This window comes from Bombus vancouverensis, chromosome 16, assembly GCF_051014615.1.
Source record: "Bombus vancouverensis nearcticus chromosome 16, iyBomVanc1_principal, whole genome shotgun sequence".
In the NCBI taxonomy this organism is placed as follows: domain Eukaryota; kingdom Metazoa; phylum Arthropoda; class Insecta; order Hymenoptera; family Apidae; genus Bombus; species Bombus vancouverensis.
Genome location: NC_134926.1, coordinates 9248666 through 9267791, shown reverse-complemented (window position 1 = coordinate 9267791; position 19126 = coordinate 9248666). Strand labels below are relative to the sequence as shown.

The window sequence follows — 19126 nt, the reverse complement described above, 5'->3', positions numbered from 1 at the left end:
AATTACTATATAGTATAAAATTGTCTGAATAAAAGTTTAATGAACATTTTTAGAACTACACTTTACAACTGTGGAAGAAGCTCGCCTCGCCGGTTTATCTGGTATCAAAAACCTTCATTAACGTTAGATAATACTCCTTTTATAGTCCATCGGACTATTTATCAGACCAGGAGTTTCGTTCGTTCAACGAGGAAAAGAAGCGAGGAGGTTAGGTCAGCCTGTTAAGTTCTCATTTGGCGCACGAGTTTCCTGAATTCAGAAACCACGGTTGAATTTTCTCCTGACAAACTGCGTTTCTCATTCATCCTTTGTTTAGTTGCTGCGGAAGACCTTACAAGAATTCTTTAAAATTCTTTATTTACTTTCTACCTTAGGGAATTTTTCTGCGACATCTTGTTATCGAATCTATTATCTAAATATTTTCACCAACGTGAAAGAATTTATCAAAATTAAAACTTCTCAATTTTGTGCTTCCTCCTAATCAACAATTTTACTCAGTTCTTCTTTCTTACTTAGAAATTCATTTCCTTGGATCTACTGGATAAATGTCCACTAAAATGTTAACCTAACCTCATAAATAATTCTGCTTCAAGATCTTCTTGCTAGAAACCTTATCCGTTCATGAGAGAAAATCATATTTCAAAAATTATATTTCATTGACGAGTCTTATGTGTCGATGTGAAATTGAGAAACATACTGATGAATGCTATATTTAATATACGTTTAAATATTTAACTATTTATGTATTTACTCTACTAATCTCAACTACGTATCTGTTTTCCTAACCTAATCTTCATCGAAGCTTCGTTCAACTTGACTCAGAAAATTTCCAAGACCTCGACAACAAACGTCCACCCCCAAGAGGCAATTGAACGAGCTTATCATCGGCGCCCATCGTAGTCTGTATCGCGATCGCCTGGAAGCTTCGCGTGCATCGAAGCTGGCACGCGAGAGAGCGGTGCAGTATGGCAGTAGTGCAAGCAATCACTTGGATTGACGGAAGTGGACACGAGAGACACAACGACTGCAGTGGACGAAGAGAGGGCGGTGGAGACGGGGGAAGTCTGCGTGAGAGGAGAACGTGGCCGGTGACGTCACATCCGGTAGCTGGTCGACGTTTCACTCTCTTTTTCTCTTTCGCAGAACGCGCGCGCCATCAACAGAAAGAAACGCGAACGCGTGCACTGAATTCCTCATGTGTCCCGCGTTTCTCGCTCATGCGTCTTTGCCAGGATTTACACGTGTCATCTTTCTTTTAGCAAGTTCGTAGGTCGAGGATTGCTCAGAAGAGATGAGATTGATCGCTTCTGCAGTTTGAGAACTTCTGCATAGAATAATTTTGTGGCAACACAGCAGAACTGCACTACATATTATTAGTATTCAAGCTTTCCAGATAATGATAACGATAATGATGATAGCTTCGTTGGTTTCATTGGCTTGAGGACCCTCGATGAAGCTAGCCACTCTAACAGTGATAAACAACCCAACGATATCGAAGATTGAGAGCTTCGAAACTTGTGCAACTCGGTACTACATTTTATCGATATGTGTCATTTGGTCTCTGATGAAGCTAACTGCAGTACTTTCCAAGAAAATGTTCCATCTCTTAATGGAGAATTCGGAATTCCTAAATAACAAGAACTCCACTTACCTATTTTACTGTTGGGACTGTAAGGATCGTAGCTGCTGGTGCTCATAGGGCTGGCGTATCCGTTGTTGCTACTGGGCTGCTGCTGCTGTTGATGTGCCAAGGGGCTGGAATGAGCGAGAGGCGGTTGCTGTTGCTGCGACTCGGTCAACTGTTGCTGAGGATTCGTGTAGACCACGTGTTGGCCCTGCAGCGTGGCGGTCGGCGAACCTGGGCTGTTCGCGGCTAGCCAGTCGTCGGGTCTGGCGCTTTTGTTACCCGCCGCGATCCCAGCGAACAGGCCACCGGCCGCAGTAACCGGGCCCGCGACCGATGAGGACGTCGTGGACGTTCCAGCCAGGAGTTCAGGCGTCTCGGCCTTGACCAGCGTCAGGGACGCGGCTCCAGCCACCACAGAGGTGATCGTTCCGACGCCTGCTACCCCGGTATTCGAGCCTCCGTTAGTCGTGTCCATGCTGGAGTCGCTGGTGTCCATGCTGGACGTCGCTGGATCCGCAGTGGCTAACCTGGAAGTGGCTGCCAACACGACACCCCCCGTGCCAACCACTCCCGACGCCTCATCGTAACGCACCGCTACGTTGCCGCTCACTAAGCTGGCCACCGTGACGGGTCCTCTGCTCACCTCTGTTCACTTGCCTCTCAAAGTCCCCTAGGGAGATTCTAGTAGCTTTTGTAAACCCTTTCTCCCAATTTTCTGATGGTTTTGATGAAATTCGAGGTGGTTCGTCGAGTTTTGACGCTGTTTGAAGAGGTTTGAAGAGGTTTGGCTGGCTTGTTTAAGGGGTTCACGATAACCTGGCGGCTTGAAAGGCAGTGGATTTCGTCGTCAGAGGCTCCCAGGCTCGATTAATTGGGTTCTGACCCTTGGATGCCGATGGGTGCTCTGTGAGTTTGGATTCGTATGGGGATTGCAAGAGAAAGACCCAAGTTTGTCCTACGTTTGGTAGGGTGTGAGCGTGTCTTGGGTCCAAGTCTCTTAATCTAACTGCTATTATGCACGCGATTATGCTCTGGTTACAAAGGACGAGACTCGAGTTGGTTGCACCGATTGCTTTTTGGACTCTCGTCGAGGGACTTCCTCTACCGCATCTTGAAGTGCGCCTCGAACCGCGGGCCCAGGTGCATGCTAGTCGAGTCGGATCGTCGTCCGTTGCTGTCTTGAGGTATCTGGAACAGAAGATAACAGCTTGGTCAGTCAAAGTCTTGTTGGATTATGTCTCATTAGATTAATTCAATTTTTATTGCTTTTCTGTCCGAATCGTAGAAACGAAACAGATACTAGGAACTGTACTTGTCGAAAAATCTGTACTTTTCTAAATGTACAATAGAAGAATCCATAACAATATGTACGATAGAAGAGTTTCTAATTGTGCAAACTACGGTCGCTACAAAATTATCAAACTGGTCTCTTTCATACTTTTCATAGCCACGGAATCTCACAAGATAATTAACAGTGTATCATAGTAATTCCCGCGCTAAAAACAAGATTAGAAGTGTCAAGGTTCAGTGTACCCAGAATTTGCATTTCAATCGTTACGGCTACCGCATTGTCCATTAACATCATCACTCGGTTTATCGTTAACGGATCTCAATAGATTGTCTGAAGAGGACGCGATACGTGTAATTTTACGCCTCTCAGGATGCTCAATGTGTCGATAAATATAAACTGACTTGGTAAAATCTGAAGCTTGTTCTGTATCAATGGTGGGCTAATGGAAAATTAGTGGAACTCAATGGAACATTGATAGGAAATTAGCGAGCAATTAATAGAAAAATTCGTAACACGATCTATTTCACGCAACACTGCTCTAACATAGAATTTGTCTTAATAAAATTTCTATTCTCAAATCATTCAGCAGCCGTCATTAATCGGTAAAAAAAGGGTGAAACGGATGGAAAAAAGCATAATTGTTTGGAAATTACAGGTTGCAGAAGAAATGTGTATATATACTGTACAAGAGAGTGCACACGACACGTCATTACGTCTAAGAGGAACTTCAGAACAGCTCTGGATCGACGCCACGCAATTTCCTCCTGCGTGGAGAAATCGCGGGTAATGATACGCTTGAACGATCGGACGAGCAGCAATGAAACGGGAGCTGGATATTCTTGGTCCTCTGATCTAAACTCTCAGTCGCCTGAAAAGCGACCACCAGTGCCAATAAAGTTCTTGCAAGCTCGTGACAATCGCGACGGTTCACCGAATTATGCGATCGCAGAGGATATTTGCGACTAGGAAGATGAAACGAAACGTAACAAGAAAGACCAGGGCAGTTTGAAAGATTAGGAGATCGGGAAAATTACGGGGAAAATTGTCAGGAAATTGTGAATAGAATTCTTAATTTAACAAAAATTTATAATAAAGATTTCTAGTTGAAATTAGTAAAAATTACAGAAACCATTGACGAAATAAATTTTCGCTCAACTTAGTTTCGAAATAAATCGATGAATCATCGAGAGAAATTATTTAGCCATACGTCGATTAAAAAATAGCAGGAAATTTGAAAATATTAATGACAAACGTAGCTTTACTTTTTAAATCACTTTTTTAAGATACAGTTTGAAACTTTTAAAATACAAGGACATCGATATGGCAAGTGGTTTAAATGTCTCAAGTGAGAGAATAAGAGGGTCGGGATGCATCTGACAGGGCAGACGGTTGTTCAACGCGGCAGAGTCACGTGGAAATTGAGCAATTGAGAAAGAGGAGGATTACGACAACGCAGAAGTTGCGTCCCGGAGACACGTCGCTTGAAACAATGCAATTGTAAATTGATAGGATGCTCTGTGTCGGTAGTAGGACGCCTTTTTATCAAGTAACGACGAGTGAAAGTCGCTGTTGGTCACGTGGGCAAATCGCTTTTTACAATTCGCCCGTAAAAACAGTTAAAACTGCAATAAATTGCTGTAATCACATTGTGCCAAGCAAAATATTCTATGTAATTCGAAATGAAAGACCATTACCTCTCGCTTATTTATTTTCAAGAAGCTTTCAGCTTGAAAATTCACTGTAACACGCTTTTTTTCAAAAGAAAAACAGAAGATTCTTGTATGGTATTCGAAAATATCACTATAACGCGTTTAAATCACTTGAAACTATCACGAATCACGAATCTTCACTGTAAAAATAACTTCAAACTACCTGAAACCAATATTTTCAAAATTGCGTTAAAATCACAAATGCAGAAGCCTTTTATCTTGAAATTGAAACAATTATTTCAACAAGTGGCAGAGAAGAGAATTTTATTTTTATTTGTGAGAAATTAATTCCATTCGTTGTACACTTCACTGGAAACAATAACAGCGATGAAAGCATGGAACCACGGTGGCGATTTTTAAAAAGCAATTCTTCAATCTGAATCACACTTCACTGAGATCTAACAGCAAGAAAAACTCTATAAAACCACAGCAACGATTAACAAAAGTAGATTTCCCAGCTTCGATAAATCGTACGTACCGCGACAAATGCATTTAGCGATCGCTGCGCCATCTAGGCTATCCCAAACAGCGTCGAAACGAAACTAAAACGCGGCGGGAATCCCCAAACGCGAAAACCAGCGGACAGGAACGTTGGCGAATCGACGTGGAACGAGCGTTTCGAGGAGACGAGTCGTATGGTGCGACGCAGTTGCCCAAACCGTCCCCACCATGGCGATCCATAGGCCTTGAAACGATGACCAATGGCGAGACAAGACAGAACGATTGGGTCTGCGACTTTCTACGCAACTGCGGCCTGACTGGCCCCAAAAAGACAACTGAGAATTCCGATTGCGACCAGGTCTGCCCTCTCGGCTCCCCTCTAACCTCTTTTGTTTACCTGTCGTTTCCCTACCACGTTTCTCGGTCTCGCAGCTCCATAACGGGCCTGTTACGTTTACTGGTATTCCACTTGTACATTTGAAATGTGTTATGACACTTTTCAGATCCGAGTTTTTACTTTTGTAGTTGAGATTTCTTAATTTCGGACCAGGAGCTCCGCAACAATTGCGAAGTATTTTTTAGAAATACAAAATGTTGTAATTATTTTTATGGGAAATCTAGTTTGTTGGTATTCCGTTTGGATTCTGACGTATTTGGAGTTTGTCGAGGATTTGTATGAACGACAGATCATAGTTGCTGTATCCTAGGCCTGATCTATCGGGCAGTACATCGCTCGTGTCAGTGCAGTCGAGACCGTGTACCCGAAAACAGCGATTTATTAATCACCGTTGTCATCTGGAACACGCACGGCCGACTTCTGACAATAGCAGCCTGGTAGGCCGTGTGTCACCAGCAGAACGACCAAGCTTGCTCTGCACGTCGTTGCGGCACGACTAATCGATTATTAAAGTCGGACATGGCGCATCGGCGATGACACTCGCAGTGATCCTAATATTTGGACGCGGTTCAATTACTAAATCAGTTTCGACGGCGAGATCCTCGCTAATTAACGAGAGTAACATCAGTCATCCGGTCGAAAACTCTACTTTGGTTGAGAATTAATGAAACATTGTTGACAAGTAAAAATTTTAGCATTACCCTAAAAATAAATTAAAAATACAAATTCCAATTCCGCACAATTAATAAAAAGAGCACATTTAAAAAAATGATTCAAAGAATGCATCGGATCAACTGCTCGCAGACAAAATAAAAATGGTCTTAAATCCGGTTTGCAAAGTGTGAGAAGACTCCGCGTGTAGTATGCAAATTGGATGGGTCTCTGTGAGCAGGTCTGGTGGGGCAGGCTCGGTAAGAGAGCTAGGAAGTTCAGAAAGTGCGACGAAAGTGTACGAAAATCGTACGAGTAGTTGTGCAGCTAGTAAAATATCGATCCAATTACAGTGTACGCCCCTTTACCCCTGTCCCTGGCGCTGAACTCATGGGGATTCTGGGTAGGGGGACAGCCTAACCTTCGACACTAACCCTGACCCACCCCACTATGGTCGCTCGCCAATTCCTACCTTCCTTTCGCGACACTCTCACATTTCTCTATCCCTTCTTTAGAGATCCTACGCTTCCCCATTTGATTTTTCGAAATATTCATTTTTTAGAGAAATATTTTTTCAGTTCGATTGGCACTGATGATGAGAACGATGACTTGCATCAGAACAATTGACGATCTTCCATACACAATAGCATTTTCTAAATGATATTCGTTCAAGCGATATTGCAACCTCATCCTGATCGTAGAATTTCTTTTTCGCTATAAACCAAGTCAGCCCGGTGCGGTATTCAATTTCCAATAATTGCGGCTGAAGAGAGTCCGGTCCCTTTTTCTAGCGGTGTTATTTCGTTTTCAACGTAAAAGCTGGTGAGAAACACATCGGCGTCGTCGGTATCGAAACACGTCCGGATATTATTACGGATATTGAATTCATGTCGGAGGCTTGGACGTGCGCGTCGAATCGCAAATTGAATGCGCGGTTGAATCGCGCCTGCACGACGGCAACCGGGAACAGCGTTGCGCCACGCGAAATAGTATATCAACAGGTAGCCCCTCGCGGTTTTTGTCGTATTAATGCTGTTAAATCGAGCAAAATCCTAGCTCCGGTTCAGAAATGTTGACATGAATGGTGGCTTTCCTACGAAGGACAGTAAATCGATGATATAATCAGTTAGGAAGGTGATTGAAGCTACAGTGGCTCACGAAAACACTTTTCCAAGTGAAGTTTAAGAGAAAATGACAAGAAATTCCGAGACATATTTGAAACTGAGAAAATAAATAAGAAAATTGTAAGACAAAATCGATGTTTCGTAATATATTAGATATATTCTTTAAATATGTTTCAGAGATTCGGCAAAAATTTTTACTACAGTAAAATATAGGGTTTAATGAACTCAATTGTATTTTTCATATTAAGAAGTTTACAGAATCCATTTGATTTCGAAAGAAAAGTGTAATTTTCATTATCTGAATTTATTAAAATAATAATCAGAATGGGATGCAAGCATAACAAACAGAATAGGATTTAAGATGGAAAAATGACACTGACACAAGTATAATAATAGAATGGGAATGAATATGAACAGGGCGAGTGGTCGAATTTTTTCATAAAATTTTAAGTAATTTATGCGTGTGCTCAGAGGAAACAACGTGTGTCTGGATTAATTTGAATTAACCAGCGCCGAGTTTGCATGGAATCGTGAAGCTTGTTTTAATTTAGGACAGAGGTACGTGAGGTCTAATTATACGATTCATTTGGATGGAATTAAAAATCTTGGCTTGCATAAAAGATTTTATTTTAGTCGAAATTATTACGTTTATCGTGCATCAACTGGGGATTCTATAAAATTGAAGAAATTATTCCAAAATTGGTAAAGAAGAAGTAACATTGCTAAGTAGGTCGAGACATTCGTGATCAGACATCCTTAACGCTGAAGTCTCTGACGATCCATCTAGGGTCACAAGCAGAAATTTCATATTCTGTCTCAATGAAACCATTTCGCCATTTAACTATTTTTATCGTAAATGCTATTTTTATTTAGAAATAGAATCAGTGATCTTCGATTTTTTCTGGAATTTTCTGGATTTTCTCTGGGACGCGCAGAGTTCAAAGGTAGATTTCGCTTCTGTGGTGAGTAAGAGGCACGGATGCGATCCTCCTCCTGCATCCTCTAGTAGCTCGTGGAAGGTTCATGGCTCGTCTGGATGAGGGGGGTTGCAGGGTGGAGGGATTTATTGCTCAGAGGTCGCAGCCGGGATCCGCATCCTAGAGCTGGGCTAGGCATTGACCTAGATGTCCTGTTTGCGTTTCTAGCGTCATTTTCTTTCGTTTTCCTCTCGACCCACCCTGTCTGCACACATTTATTCTCATCCCTTGTACCACTTTTTATAGACTACACCTCTTATACCGATTTTTGTTAATTTTGCAATATAGAATTTTTAATTTAATTACTCGACAATTTTAAGATTTAATATTGGGATTACAGGAGTCAAAATGACCAATTTTTAATTTTTTATACATTTTTGTTCTTTTTTTCGTATTTTTCCATGTGTATTTGTTCATACGTTAGAGGAGCGAAGGTTCCGTATGTGACTCTAATTCGATGGGCAGGGACTGTAGAGCTAAGGACGTCTGACCAAAGCATCTGAATCTACATCTTCTCTCACGTTTGTAGAATGGACGTTAAAACTCATTTGCATTAAAATCACTCCACCTAATGTTCCATTTCAATAACCAAAACCCATAGACAAAACTCCAACCAATCACAGAACCATCCATGGATCAATACGAAGATCAGGAATCTTAGCGTATCATCAAAAGTATGAAAACCTTGCCTGTATACGAGGAATATCCTCCAGCGATTGCTTGCACGTTTCAACGTCATGAAAAGAGAGAGGAAGAAAGGTTGATGGAAGAGAGCCAGCCCAGGGCCAGAATCTGCAGTCGAGCGAGAAGTTAGGAAGAGGCACACAGGACTGCAGGGATACAGTCACCGAACGAGGATGGAGAAAGCGGAGAGAGGACATCTAGGTCAATGCCTGTCCTCGCTCCAGGGTTCGTATCCCGGCTACAACATCCGATCAACACCACCCTGCAACCCTCCTTGCGTCGAGACTCTCTCTCCCAACCACCGCGCCTCCCAGCGGCGTGTGGCGTATCTCGAAAAGACGCCATAGTTGGATCTCTATAGGGTGAGGCGGAAATTGTGCTGAGACTAAAAGGACCCGGAGATTCTTTCTGCGAGATGAAACTCTTTGACGAACTTTTAGATTGGGGTAAATGTACAGGTCTACTGTGACGATTTATATTATATGGATTTTTAGATGATAAAAAGTATAGCTGTTATTGGGGAATGTAAGGAGGAGGAATGTAACAAGATCGTTTGATATATGAAAAATATGAGGTTAGAAAATATCACTTAGAAAATTAATTGAAATTTTCATAAGAACTGCCTGCAGACTTCTAAATATTCCTGGAGATATTATGCGGACTTGAAAATATCCCCAGAAACTTCATATGGACTTTGAAACCTTTTTAGGGATTTTCCACCAACTTCAAAATCTTCTTAGAGGCTTCTTGTTAGGCACTTCAATTTCTCATACAAAATCTATTAAAAAGTTTCTATAATTCTAGATCCACCTATTAAAATTTCAAATAAAACTGAAATTCTCGAAAAGGAATTTCGTAAAAATCCGCTCGATTCTGTTATTAAAAAGCAATATCGGAAATCGAAAATTAACCACACATTCGCACTAGAATCAAAGATTTGAATTAACCCCCTTTATAATCACCCTGCGAGTTTCGCCCCACCCAGTATACGCGTCTGCCTAGGCTTCCTCCTCTCGTTGGCCCGTGTCTCACTCTCTCCTGGTAACTAGGCCATCAGATCGATCCTGCAGCGGCACCAACACCGCTGCAAGCATTGCCACCACCACGGCAGCACGTCGTCTCAAGTTTCTCCGAGTTGGTCTGGGTTAGGTCTGGGTTAGATCCTCTTCGAGGCCACTCCAGACTTCGGATTCTGGCCGCAGAGAGCTGAGAAAAGATTTTACCGCCTAGTAGAACGTGTTCCTTTGGTCACGTGCATCTTGCATAAAGTTAGAACTCGCGATTCTGCTGAACCAACTTCTCAGTTTCTAGGCTTTGTACGTTGGTAGCACTCATTAACACCTCGATGGGTCGAATGGAAGTGGGAGTTGAGGAAAATGGATGGTACTTGAGAAAATCGTCCGACTCAATGGTTCGTGTAGCTTTGATGAAATTTTTGAATTTCAGGCCAAGTCCTTGCCTCGATATTCAACTTTATAGATATAGTAAAAGATTATGAAATCGCAATGAATCGTCGACTGTGATTAAATTTTAGATATAAGAATCCCAAACAATACGATTTTTATCGTGAGAACCTTCTAATGTTCCTAGACTTTTTCCCTATAGATCTAGTAACTTTACAGTAATAATCGTTACATGGAAATGTGAAAGCGAATCCTAACGTGAAAAATATGACGAGTCCATTTAATTGGAACAGCCAATACGAAACACAGCGAAGAACAGTGGCCGATCTGACCTGGATGCAAGATTCATCGGCGATCGTGCTCGCAGCCAGGCCAGTTAATTTTTCCATTGCATCCAGCAAAGAAACCGATGATCCTGACTATCGTTGACCCCGATGCCAACATCGAGGCCGCGATTATCGCGTCGAGCCACAGATATCAGGCCTTTTCGTTCACGTTACGACAGCCATTACGTAATCGTTACACCGGCTAGACGTTTGAATGGAGCTTCTGTTTAGTTTTGAGTCATCAGCTGCGTGATTTAAACCCTGTTCAGTTAATTAGGCGCCAGGTTGGAGCAATTCACTTCCGTTTGATTAAATATGGAACAATTTATAGGAATTTTGCCAACCTAACCTAAAATTGTAGACTTGCACTTAATATGTTTTTAAACGAATCTTTAAACGATGATGACATTTAAAAATAGCCGAATCTTAATTGGAGAATAAAAGTGTTTTGCATTTAGAATGATCTTTGATTAAAATATACAAAAATTCTATAAGATTATTGCAAGTTATTGCAAGTCTGTAACGCACTGTACGCGTCGTAGTTACAGCGTCCATTTTTAATTGAAAAAAAAAAAAAAATAAAAAAGAATTAGAGAAAGGAAAAGGTCTTGTAAAATGTAAAATTGATATTGCTTTACTTGCAAGGGATTATTAATTATGACAGTATGCGATAGTTACCAGTATTTTTAGAAACTTTCTTTTCCATGATTCTTCTTATTAATATTAAATTATCCTGGGAACAATTAGTGTCCTTATTCTAATCTGCGATAGATATAAGCAGAGCCTAACTGCTATTTTCCTATCTGCTGCTGATAGATCAAGAAACGAGGCATGCTGTTCCAAGATGCACTTTCGAACGGTCGATAAGGATCGACATTGATCCAAATGAGCGGCCTGATGTTTGCACAATCCAGGCTAAACGTGTTCGCTGTCTGCTGACCCGCAAGTAGGTCGCGACAGCCTCCATCTGAAAGTTCATGGTCCATCGCAAGAAGAAAACACTGTGGTTAACCTCTTGTTATTACTCTAACCCTTTATACTATCAATACAATGCACCAAAAATTGTCCAGAAAATATTTTTTCTATATTGACGTGTGCTTCATAGCCGACAGATTATTGGTGGATTGATATCTTTAAAAAGTGAGTGGTTATCGGATGGATAATTGATATATTACTAATTAATAAATTGATATTTAGAAAATTGGCAATAACTGGGTTATTGTTAGCAAAATTAATATCTAGGAATATAGTAGGTGAAAAATTCACAAGTGATAGCTTAATTGGTGGACATTGCCAAAAATTCTCAAATTCTACTAATTATCTAATTTGTTTCAAAATGCTAATGAAAATAAATGTGGCTGGTATTAGAAGAGAAGAAAAATTGCAATATTTGGTAACGTATTCTTTGAAAACCATAAGTTGTTATGTCAAGAGATGAGATGCAATGGAACGACATTCTCAAACATCCATCAACTTTAACGAACCAAGGAAGAATTCGTTCCCTCGCATCGGCCAATTAGAATAATCACTAAAAACGAATGCACATGTTAACCAGAGAAAATATCGGCGCGAGAACGGCGAACTAGCTGGGAATGCGGCGAAAAATTTCAATTGAATGGAAAATATGTTTTTAGAGAGGCCTGTTTTCCATTCGGAATCAAGTCCAACGCTCTTCTTCCTTAATTAACGTTCGAATTGAAATCGGGAACGAGGTGAACGTGGGAGAACAGGAATTATAGAAAATTCTCTTCTTAAACTTGTAGATTATCCGATTTTTCATCTTTATTAATTATAGTAATAACTAGAATTTCTTTAAGCTAATTGTCAGTGAATTAACGTTATTATGCACGGGATTTGATTTTTATTCTAGATAAAGAATGACTTTCTGTGGCAAAAGTATTTACCGAAGAAGATTATCAGAATTGACTAGGTTCCTCAATGTGGCATTTCATATAAACGTCATTATCGGTTTATTGAATTGTCGAAAAAACTTGGTTTTGGTTACATAATTTGAGAATCACTTGGACTAGAAATATTTAAATTAAAAAATTGCAATAGGAAACCCCGTAGAAAATATTTTTAAAGGAAACCACAATTTAGGATCACGCTTAACAAAGATCCAAATTTGGTGACGTAGTTTTTGCAAAACGCCCGAAGCAATTTCAATCAAATTTTGACTGAACGTTCCACTCATAATGTTCAATCAATTGCACATACAGTTTATTACTGGCTCTCCTAAAAAAGAAATTAAATAAAAGATAAATAAAAGATAGTTCTGCAGCTAGTGAATGGTAGTCGTTCTCAAAAAGTTGGACGAACAAAGTAAGATGAGCGAAGATCGTGATTTCGTGGCAAGGGAGTTGCAGAAAGGGAGGGAAAGACTTTAAGCAGAAACTGCTGAGCCACGTTCCTGCGGTACATTGGCTAGAAGACTCGCAACATGCTCTGCTGACTCGGAATCTTTACTTTGTCTCTGGGCGAATCTCTTGAGCAAAGTCAGCCTGTAACACGGTTTCTCTTCAACGCCAGAGAGCTTCGATCGATGCTCCGTGAATGGAACCTGGCGAATGTTCCCGGCAAACTGCGTGCAATCCCTAACTTCCCTATTTTCATCCCTCACGATCACTTTTTTCATATAACGATTCCAAGAAAGGGCCATTGAAAGTAAAAATTGCAAAAAAGAATCTTAATTAACTTATTTCGTTTGTAACTGTTTTTTGGTCGATTTTTGTGACTGAATTTTTTTTTTTTTTTTTAGGCGAGGTTTTGAAAGGGAATTCGAGGAATTTTTCCAATGCTTTCTTCCTCTATCTAGTAGTTTTATGAAGTTTGAAGTATATATTTATATGTATTTTAAATAAATATTCCTTTATTATGAATATTATATCCTTTTACGTTCCTTATATTTTTTATAACATTTATATCCCTCCCTCCAAATCTTCTAATTTTCTACTAATAATTCTTAACGACTACATGTATCACGTCACGATCGATCACATCCGGTGATTAAGGCCAAAAAATCAGAAAATCCTTTCAAACAGCAAACATCTCCCAGAATGACCAACTTCAGACAGCAGATTCCCCTTGTCCGCCATATTATTTCAATTTCTAACCTTTCCATCATATTTCAATTTTATTGTCTACCTTGACAATCAAAAAACTCTTGAAACAGGACAAGATTAATGGAAAAGAGAAACTGAAAAACACGTACATATAAAAGATTCATAAACAAGAATTTATACAGCGTAATAAGGGTTCAGATCAATAAAGAGCGACCATTATTAGCATGATGGTTAGGTTAGGAATAATTTCCATGGATTTTCGCGTGGGAGAGAATGACTGGGAGCGAATTTCCCGTGTAGAAAATCGACGAGAACCAGCCATGGGAGTGTTGCCGCTCACTCGAGGCGCGAGGAAGGGGCCGAGGGATCGATTTCTCGGTTTATTCCGCGGCTGCACGGGGGTGCATGCGCGTTGCAAGTAGGGCAGAGGCGACGCCGACTACGACGCCATCGTCGAACGCGTCCGCCGCAACGAAAACGCGAGTGGGAACGTGTGAACGAAAAATCCCCACGAATGTTTATGAAGTCTTCGATGACTATGGCGATCAACCCCTTAAGTTGTAGGTCTTTTTACAGAATTTAATAAAAAAGTAGTCATATTTTAACGACAGGGGTTATGAAATCTTGGATGACTATGGAGACGAAAGGAAAAATTTACGATATGCTATTAGAAATTTGGAAGGAACATGTTTCGACAAATTCATCTTAGATTGTGTTTGTTTATAAGAATCGTGGAATAAACGGATCTCCAATATCTTTTGTAAAAAGGCATGGGGAATTAAAAATTTGAAAAGAATAGAATATGTAAATTACATACGCTAGAAATAGAATTTGAAAACGTTTTGTCACGCGATATATTTAGAAAACGCAGAGAGGAAGATTCTCTACGGACAAAGCAAACGGAAGTAGCAGGAGCGAGGAAGATGGACCGAAAAAACGCAGTTCATTAAGACAAAAATCTGGTTGAAAGAAAAACCGGTAGCGGACAAAAGACGTTGGCAAAGAAAGGAGATGAAAGACAAGTTACCAGGGTAGTAGAATTAGTAGAAGAAGGAAAAAAGGTGAGAGAAGCCGTAGAACAAGTCAATGGAACACAAAACCAAAGTACAGCACGTGACGCAACATCAAACGCAAAGAAAGGAGAAGGAAAACAAGAGAACGTAAACTAAAGAGACGAAGAAAGTCGGATTCAAAGTGATTACTAAATATGCAGACAAAATGTGGCTTAATCTACTTTTGCTCTCAATATGATGATAACAACATGATATATTTTGCTCTCGATACAGTAATGACGATAATTCGTAGAATTAATAATAAATACACAATTTAATCTTTTTCGTTAGTTTGTAAATAAAATATTATTTGGCTCGTGAACATCTAAAAGAAACTAAAGGAATTTTGTCAAGAAGAAAGTATAGTCATGAAGAACGCACGGATGGAAGAAGAAAGCGTCGACAGAAGCGTGGATCGGGCAAAAACGCCGATAGAGGCGCTGCAGTCGAAAGAGGAAGCAAACAGTCGACGGAAAGCGGAAGGAAGAACGGAGATAAACGGCCACTCTCTCTGTCAATGCACCACACACATATCGACCTAGTTCATAGAACAAGGCTGAATGCCAAGTCACACGAACGCGTGACGTGACGGGGGACCAAAGGAGGGAAGGGGAATTTAATTGGAATTGCTGCGTTCATGAGCTTGAGATAAGAACGAACATGCGAGATTTAGTTGTCATTTTCTGTTATTGGTATACGCACGACAGGATCGGATGTATATGCCGGGAAATTCGCGATTCGCTGCTTCTCAAACGTTATATAGGGTGTTCTCAAACAATATAGCTACTTGTCTTTTGATATACATGACCGAGTGAACATCATTGTGGTGCAAGCTGAGATATTTTGAGAATTTTAATTTAGTAATACGTGTTTTGATTACTAAGAGTATCATCGTTTAATTTCATCATTAATCGTTATATCTCAATTCTTTATATCGTATACTTTAATAAAGTAAAGATAACATAATAACAAGAAGAAAGAATTTAAGTTCCAATGGAGATCGCGCAACGGTTAATTTGGCGGGAAATTCGAATTCAATGTTAAAGATTTGTCGACCCGCGAAAAGTTCCATTCTTGTACGAGCGACTCTATCGGGTCACGCGCTAATAATAGGGCCCTTGATATTAAAATAACTCGGGGTCGCGACATCATTGGTCCACTCGTAGATCACGGTCAAGGACGCTCGTTAGCATTTTAAGAGAATCCCTGCTATCGCTGTTTGATCTCAACGGTTCTCTGATAACAATTAAAATCATATTTTGACTCATTCTAACCTTTAAAAATCACTTTGGCGAACTTTTATGCGAGGCTGGATTTTACATTCTAATGCATTTTGTTCGCAATAACACATCGAGCATCTTTTCTTAATTTCTAACCTAAAAATGGAATTCAATCTTCCTCGCTAGCAACGTATCGTTCACCAACTTTCTATTTCTTAATAAAAATTGGTCAAAATATTTTGGAGCAGCGATTCGATGATAAAAAGCGAACTTCTTCGCGTCTCCTTATCACGCCGAACTGATAACGCGTATCGTTCGATGTCTTTCGATCGATACGAAACGCGCCTCGGAGACCCTTGAACTTGAAAGAAGGCCTTGAACCGCGATCATGGATTCAAAAGACCTCTGTAAATTCGTGCAATAAATCGCAACGATCGATTCGATAGAACAAGTTCAAGAATCGATTCGCTCGCCAATCCGTATCGAATTTCTCGGCTGAAGGAACGCGGGGCAGCCGCCAGCTTCGTTATAGCGAATCGAGAACTGCAACTGGGTCTCCGCGTCTTGAAATAGCGTGTGTATCATCCAGCTTCCGAGGTAAACGCGAAGAGCTACTTCCTCAGTTCGTATCTCCCGCGAAATTACCGAAAATTCATGGCGAATAATTTAAAAATATCGATATAATAAAATATTAACCTTAATAAATATTATTATTAAATACAATTCGCAAATATTCTTCCTACTAAATATTACGATGATATTTAGTTTCGAAATTTATATCAGAAACATAACTTTGGAACGAACTATGGATTTTTATGTACAGTATACAAATATCAAGACTGATTTATCAGTGCAATTATACACTTACTATATTAAACAAAAACCTAACCTCGTTTCCAACTTCAAATCCATTTTTAAAACTTCTCATAACATAATGTAGTTTCTTCGTTTTATAGTTTATTTATCATTTTATTATTACACAAAATCTGCATGCATAATCCGGATAACCTATAGGCGAAACGGAGCGTAACTTTGAAAACACCTGTATCTTCGTAACGAAAGTTTGTTTATCAAACGAAAAGCGAAATACTTCCGCGAAATTCATGATACGCCGGTTGCAAACTGGCTTCCTCAGTTAAATAATGAGAATTAATTTACGAGGCGCAAAGGCATCGGATCTCTGCACTCGCGGAATTGGTTACGCGACCGAAAATAGCGCGTGTTCCAAAAACATTTAGAGTGGCTCTTCCTCGACGTTCTTTTCAATCATTGACACAAACCATTCTGTAAATGCATTACGAAAGAAAAGAAAAGCAGTTTGTTAAATTTATCGACACCATTTAATTTCCCTTTTCTTTTCTTAACCTTCTCAGGGTCGAAACATTTTAGGTTATGTAAACGATTTGTTTTTACAATTAGAATAGATAGAAATATAATTTTGCAAATTGGATGACTTCTGTTTCGCAGATTAATTAATATCGTTGAAAAAAACGAGAAATTTTGAGTATTTGAATATTCTGAAACCTTCATGATTATAGAAATTATTGTATTTAAAAATATACAGAGTAAAAGCTATCGTCGAAGATCGATATAAACGTCGATAAACGTGTCTGAAATTACTCGTTAAGGTCAACATATCGCGGTGCTGGTAGCGCTGCTTAAAGAACAGCATGAACAAATGCAATTCCTATGCGCAGCTGCTCAAACAAGCCGCAGGTCTGCTTTCGAAACCATATGCAGTATGTGTAGAAAAAATTCAATGGCTATATTTAAAACGAGATGTTGAAGCTAGAGTTGGACTGAATGCCAATAATTATTTCGATCGTTAAAAATTTGTTTATTAAAAAAAATAGATATATTTGTAGAGGAGGAACGAGAATTCTGACGTAAAAATTTGGTTATTAAAAGAACTGCTTTATTAAAAATTTCAGGCATTGAAAATTCAATAACTAAAAATTTCAATTACTGAAAATCCGATTATTGAAAATTCAATTATGAAAATAAATTGTGCTAGTATATCTTTATTAAGGATTTCTCTATTATTTAAAATATTCTACATGTTCTGAAATACGATTTTCCCAAAAATACCATAACCTAGAAATATTTCATCCATGAAACCACTGTCTTTGAAAGTCTCCGCTATTGTATCTTTTTCTTACTATAGATTTATCCGATATGCAATCTGATATTCGCGTGAGATAATCTAGTAAATTTTACCGCGTGAGAACATTTTCTAGTAATTAAACTCGGTAATACACGTAACAATTCCACTGCTTCAGTGAACTATTCTAGAGAATGTTCTTTGGCAAGCAGGGTTATTCGATACGTAATTGTCGTGCCTTCAGGAGGTATTCTAGGGAACTTTCGGTTTGATTACAATCGTCTAACACGCAATACCGGCTACAGACTAAAATAGATTCTCTGTGAATGGCTGTTTAACGAATCGATCATCGTAAAAATGAAAGGCAAAAAGTCTGTATAACTGTTCCTCTGGAATTGATTATTTTTGACCGGTTCCCAGACAGCAGAGGCCAAGACTCGTTTCACCGTAAGCTCCCGTGAAATCGATAAATTGTGACCAACCGCTCGCAAATTTGCTTCTTTAATGCGGCTTTGCTCTAACGAGCCCAATAACTCAGCCAGGGTATCGTCCATAGAGTTTGCAGTTCCATATAAAACCTTAAAAACAGATGGGAAACTTGCATTCTTAATATTGGCCGGCCTGTCATGGCCGCCAGTTCAGGCCTCTAGATTGTCTGGTGAAAAATGGAAGAAATCCCCGAGAAACTTGAATCTGACCATAAACTTTGATGGCAGAGTATTAAGTGGTATCAATTATAGCGTGAATGTTGTACACAAATTTTATTACTCGTAACGATTTTTAGTGGGAAATATTTAATAATCCAAATTTGTAATATAGCGGAATGTTCGATAATTGTAAATTATAAGTTTTATCGATAAAATTGGACAACAGAAGTATCGCAAATTAAATGATTCTCCATTAACAAATAATATCTTGAAAAACCCCATTGGCGTATAAAAAATTCCGCTCTAAATGCAGAAACTCCTTAGGGTATTTTATCAGAATCATCGCACATTCTTTCAAGAATGATCATATTAGAAGAATCATTATAATTCTACTTTAGGAAAGAATATTACTCG

General features: G+C 39.5%; 1 protein-coding gene across 2 annotated transcripts in view; it reads right to left on the bottom strand.

Moving 5' to 3' along the window:
- Positions 1-19126, bottom strand: part of Ecr (ecdysone receptor) — a 150852-nt gene that overhangs the window by 75121 nt on the left and 56605 nt on the right. For both annotated transcript variants that reach the window (XM_033340771.2, XM_076625533.1), the window contains one exon: positions 1652-2815. In XM_033340771.2, coding sequence (XP_033196662.1) covers positions 1652-2123 — 472 coding nt within the window. In that variant the 5' untranslated portion in view covers positions 2124-2815. The remainder of the gene's footprint in view (positions 1-1651; positions 2816-19126) is intronic.